Genomic DNA, 5,675 nt, shown 5'->3' on the forward strand with positions numbered 1-5,675 from the left:
TAAAGTTAATTTAAATAAATACATCCATAATTCATACACTATACAATTATAACAATTTACATTAAGCATTTACAGTGCTGCACAACATAAAACACACAGCTTAACACACACACACACACAGATGAAGTTCACACACAGAAGGAGATCTGACAAAGTCAGCAGAGCCAGGTGGGGTCAGCGGGGTCAGTGGGGTCAGCGGGGTCAGGTGGGGTCAGGTGGGGTCAGACCCTACACCTTGTAGTCCAGGTCTGCGTTCATCTTGGAGAACACGTCGTAGATTGTGTCCACCGTAGGTGAGAAGTTGGTGAGGAACTTTCGGATTTTCTCCAAGCATTCTTCGTCCTTGACCTCGCGACCTTTGGAGAGAGACTTGAGGAAGTCTGTCTTATAGGGAGCAGCGTACATGATGGCCTGGGAGAGAAGAGGAGGACAACATCACAGAACAAACACCTGCTGTGGGCTCTATCGAAGACCAGGGACATCATTAAGAATGATGCTAGCTCCTCCCCTCCCAGCCTCCTCCCCCCTTCCTCTCCCCACTCCCCCCCTCCTCCTCACCCTCCTCCTCCTCCCCCTTCTCCTCCTCCCTCCAGCCTCCTCCTCCTCCCCCCTCCTCCTCCTCCCCAGCTCCCCTTCCTCCTCCTCTCCTCCCCCCCCCTCCTCCTCCCCAGCTCCCCTTCCTCCTCCTCTCCTCCCCCCCTCCTCCCCCCCCCCTCCTCCTCCCCTACCTTGTGGATGTTCTGCATCAGCCAGCCGTGGTACTTCATGAGGGAGGCGTCGTAGGCCCTGCTGACGTTGACCCTCAGCAGGTTGGGGTTGGCCTCATCCCGCTCCCCATCTGCCAGGCTCTGGAGGAACACCTGGATGAACCGCAGAGCCCTGGAGGGGAACAGGGGACCGTTAACAACATCTGGAGGAACCGCAGAGCCCTGGAGGGGAACAGGGGACCGTTAACCACATCTGGAGGAACAGGGGACCATTAACAACATCTGGAGGAACAGGGGACCGTTAACCACATCTGGAGGAACAGGGGACCATTAACAACATCTGGATGAACAGGGGACCATTAACAACATCTGGATGAACCGCAGAGCCCTGGAGGGGAACAGGGGACCATTAACAACATCTGGATGAACCAGAGACCCCTGGAGGAACCAGAGACCATTAACCACATCTGGAGGAACAGGGGACCATTAACAACATCTGGATGAACCAGAGACCATTAACAACACCTGGAGGAACTGTCATGATGTCATCATGTCATGTCATGACAGTTATGAAATGTCATAAGTGCCTCATGATGTCTCATGTCATTAAAGGTCATGCTCCTGACCTCTTGAGCCACATGAGGGCCAGCGTGGCCCCCACCCTGGGCCACTGGGCGCCGTGCTGGTCCTTCTCCGCCTCCAGGATCTGCTGCAGCGTCTTGTACTTCCCAGGGTTGGTCTCATAAACTGCCTTGATTTTCTAAAAAATATAAATAATAACAACATATTTAACAGCTACAAATTCTACTAAAAGGTTTTTTTACTACAATTTCTCCCAAACAATTTGAAGAAAAATCGAATTAAGGCAGTCATTTGGTTCACATGTTTTTTATCTCATTTGATATTAAGGTTTGTTTTATTCCTCTTACTGTTAAGTTCCCAGTGATTTCAGTCTTGATAGGAGCGAACATCGTAGGACCGAGACAATCTGAAAAGAGGAGAAGGGTTAGCAAGACCTAGTGGACATTTGGAAGGTCAAAGGTCAGCAGCACACTGAGTACTAAGACCTAGTGGAGACCTGGAGGGTCAAAGGTCACAGCACACTGAGTACTACGACCTAGTGGACACCAGGTCCCTCGGTCCCTCCCAGTGACCTCCAGTGACCTCCAGTGACCTCCCGCTGCCCACAGAGTGTTGAGCGTACGGCCATTTTAAAACACTGTGTTTACAGGACAGCCTTCTCTCCACACCTCCTGGTATACAGAAGGCTAGGGCACACGTCTAAATCTCCCTGGGAAACTTTCCTACAACACCACAGAAAATACCAAATAATTCATCCATTTAGCTCGTTAGAGAGTCTGACTGATTGGTCCAAAGAACCACAAGGGCTCATTAAACTTTCAGCAGGCTGGGCTTTCTTCACGGGGAACAATGTGGTGTAATGAGGCAACACATTGCTCTTTACAAACACACCTCCCTTCACATCACCTTGATATACTGACGCTCTGAAGGATTAGCGCGCATTAACATTTCACCAGGGTGGTCACCGCCGCGTGGACCTCGTCTTATGTTTGTTTACAGAGACGTGGCCGGTGTGGATGAAGAGGGGGGGCCTTCATCTGGGTCCTCTGCTGCCCCCCAGAGGCCTCGGGTCGCCTCTGGACCGGACCCCCCCCCCCCCCCCCCCCCCACACACACACACACACACACACACACACACACACACACACACACACACACACACACACACACTCACCAGGGCCACAGCTTGGTTTCTCCATCCCTGCCTCCAGACAGCAATAACAACAACAACGTGACGGAAAGATGGTCACCTCAGAAGACAGTACCTAACCTGAACCCCACAGGCTCCACACCGACACTGAACACTAAAGGTCACCACAGTCATAACGCCGGAGTGAGACCCTCCTGAGGGTGAGACTATGTGAGGGGATCTCGGGGCCCGGAAGCCCCCTAGCGTTCGATAACACCGCTTTGATCCTGGGAGGTCACGTGGCCGGCTCAATGGAATACCTTTGGCATATTAATAGAGAATGAAGCCGCACAAAGATGCCCGGTGCATTATGCCCGCGATGAATGGGCAAAGGAAACGTAATACTGTACTAATCAATTTTCACAACTTAAAATCCAGGCCAGTGAATTAAATTATGCATGCTATAGAACCGCGAGCAGCTTGATGAACGGAAACACAATCCCCCAAAAAAGATTAGGCCATCCTATGGAGGTTTCTGTGTTGACAGTCCGTGGAGTTATGATTGCCTCCCGCAATCAATTTTGAGGTTGTTAATTAAAGTTGCGAATTAATACAAATGTAAAAAAAAAATCGATTAATTTAAAGAGCAAGAAAGGATTTTGCATATGAATTGTGCATCATGTTAAATGATAAATGTTAAATAATGAAAAGCATACATGTGTCACCAATTTGCGCGGAGTCTCGCGGAGACACAATTAGGCATAACTAATTAACTCCGCAAGTCCCCCATCCTCACGTGCACTCCCTCGCGATCACTCGTTCACTGACGGATACCAGACCTGACCTCCAATATTAGCAGATATCTGGAAAATACCGTCTTACCAACAGAGAACTAGACTCACCGATAAAGTAGGGGAGATAAGAGCAGGCCTCCAGGAAGGGTCTCGTCTCCACCTGCTTGTCCGCTGGGAGCAGTCGGAACTGGTGGTCCATGAGGAGAGCCATGACGGTTCAGCTGGATCACTCGAGGAGCAGCTCGTTATAATGATGACCACCCCAGAAAGTCCCTTCTCTATCGCAGGCATATAAACCCCCCGCCCTCCATCTCTCTCACCCACTCAGGATTCGACCGCTCGAGTTCCGGTCACTTAAACCAGCACCGAGTCACATGTTCACGGAAAGTCTCATATGCCATCCATCGGCTTGCTTTGGTTTCAAATGGTTCCTCCTCGTTCCCCAAAACCTGAGATCAAGGCATGGCCTTAAAAGGGGTTACTTTATAGGCCAGAGGGATTGATGATCTCCTCGGAGATGCGATGCACAGGGAAACATGTTCCCCTGCCGCACCTGTGATTACCACGAGGGGGCGCTGTTGTACATCACTTAGATATTCCCCAGGTCGTTTTGACCTGCTGTGCACGGATTGACACAAAACCACCAGGCACGCAGAGTTTCAGAGTTTAATGCAGCAATTTTCCTCTAACACACGGAAAACAATTGAGATTAGAAAACTATTTGATAAAAAAAAATTAAGACAAATCTTATTTAATATACAAACATAAGCCTTTATCATCATCATCATCATCATCATCATCATCATACACTAGCAAATACATTTTAAAACCCTAGGGGCTGCTAAGGTCAGTCAATCTGGTACATCAAGGTCAGGGAGCTACTTTATACAACACTGAAGACCCCATGGGGGGCCAGAGATGGGGGGCCAGAGATGAGGGGCCAGAGGGGCGTGGCCAGTCGGGAGTGGCCAGAGGGGCGTGGCCAGAGGGGCGTGGCCAGAGGGGCGGGGCCATCGTAAACATGCAGCTCCATCACATCTTTCAGGTTTACAGTGATTTGGAAATGTGGCGTGTGTCTCCTCTCCAGTGAGGGCGGGGCGGGGCGGGGCGGGGCCAGCGCCGGGCCCCTCCCTCCCCGTGGGGGGGGGGGGGTCTCAGAGAGTCTATGAGGAGGCCCTCTTCTCCTCGTACGGGGACTCGTAGGCCTCCATGGGGGGGCAGGTGCACACCAGGTGCTGGTCGCCGTAGATGTCGTCGATACGGGAGATACTGGGCCAGAACTTAGTCTCTGGACGAATGAAGGGCTGAGAGAGAGAGAGAGAGAGAGAGAGAGAGAGAGAGAGAGAGAGAGAGAGAGAGAGAGAGTTTAAATATTTACTAATATGAACGGTTCATTTTAGTTCATGTTTTTATCTATTTTAGTTTATGTTCAAATGAACCGTTCCCTGCTCTGCTTGTTGGCGTTGTTGACTGTTTTGGAGTTGGATTCATTGTATTGTATTGTGTAGTATAGTGTTGTATTGTATTGTATTGTATTGTATTGTATTGTATTGTATTGTATTGTATTGTGTAGTATTGTGTTGTATTGTGTAGTATTGTGTAGTATTGTGTAGTATTGTATTGTATGTGTAGTATTGTGTCAGTATTGTATTGTATTGTATTGTATTGTGTAGTATTGTGTAGTATTGTGTAGTATAGTGTTGTGTTGTGTGAGGGTGAACACCACCAGGGTAGGGGACAGTGTGTACACTGACCAGGGGGAAGGCAGCCTGCTCTCTGGAGTACGGCCGCTCCCAGCTGGAAGACGAGATGGTGGCCAGGGAGTGAGGAGACATCTGTAGACCAGAGACACGTTATAGTCTACCACTCACTGCTCACACACACACACACACAGTTACTGTCTACCACTCACTGCTCTCTCACACACACACACACACACACACACACACACACACACACACACACACACACACACACACACACACAGTTACTGTCTACCACTCACTGCTCACACACACACACACACACACACACAGTTACTGTCTACCACTCACTGCTCTCACACACACACACACACACACACACACACACAGTTACTGTCTACAAGTCACTACTCTCACACAAACACACACACACACAAACACACACTCACTGTCTACTAGCCCCCCCCCCCCCCCCCCCCCACGCAGTCCCGGGCTACGCCCCGCCCCCCCACAGTCCCAGGCTACGCCCCCCCCCCCCACGCAGTCCCGGGCTACTCCCCCCCCCCCCCCCACAGTCCCAGGCTACGCCCCCCCCCCCCCCCACAGTCCCGGGCTACGCCCCGCCCCCCCACAGTCCCAGGCTACGCCCCGCCCCCCCCACACAGTCCCGGGCTACAGCCCCCCCCCCCCCCCCCCCACAGTCCCGGGCTACAGCCCCCCCCCCCCCACACAGTCCCGGGCTACGCCCCCCCCCCCCCCC

At 51.4% G+C, this 5,675-nt stretch overlaps 1 protein-coding gene and 1 long non-coding RNA gene across 2 annotated transcripts; both read right to left on the minus strand.

Annotated features, from left to right (window-relative positions):
* Positions 1 to 228: 228 nt before the first annotated feature.
* On the minus strand, positions 229 to 3,423 carry LOC311375904 (glycolipid transfer protein-like; the record flags this gene model as incomplete). Its single annotated transcript, XM_084490924.1, has 5 exons — positions 229 to 411; positions 729 to 879; positions 1,334 to 1,467; positions 1,637 to 1,695; positions 3,321 to 3,423. The coding sequence occupies 5 exons, from the start codon at positions 3,421 to 3,423 to the stop codon at positions 229 to 231; spliced, it is 630 nt and encodes a 209-aa protein (XP_084347050.1).
* A 441-nt stretch (positions 3,424 to 3,864) lies between these two features.
* LOC311375905 lies at positions 3,865 to 5,058 on the minus strand. The gene is made up of 2 exons (XR_014643811.1): positions 4,967 to 5,058; positions 3,865 to 4,516 (listed from the first exon to the last, which is right to left on the minus strand). It is a non-coding gene; the product is annotated as an uncharacterized lncRNA (long non-coding RNA).
* Positions 5,059 to 5,675: the final 617 nt, after the last annotated feature.

This window comes from Micromesistius poutassou, assembly GCF_964030765.1.
Source record: "Micromesistius poutassou genome assembly, contig: SCAFFOLD_960, whole genome shotgun sequence".
Taxonomy (NCBI): domain Eukaryota; kingdom Metazoa; phylum Chordata; class Actinopteri; order Gadiformes; family Gadidae; genus Micromesistius; species Micromesistius poutassou.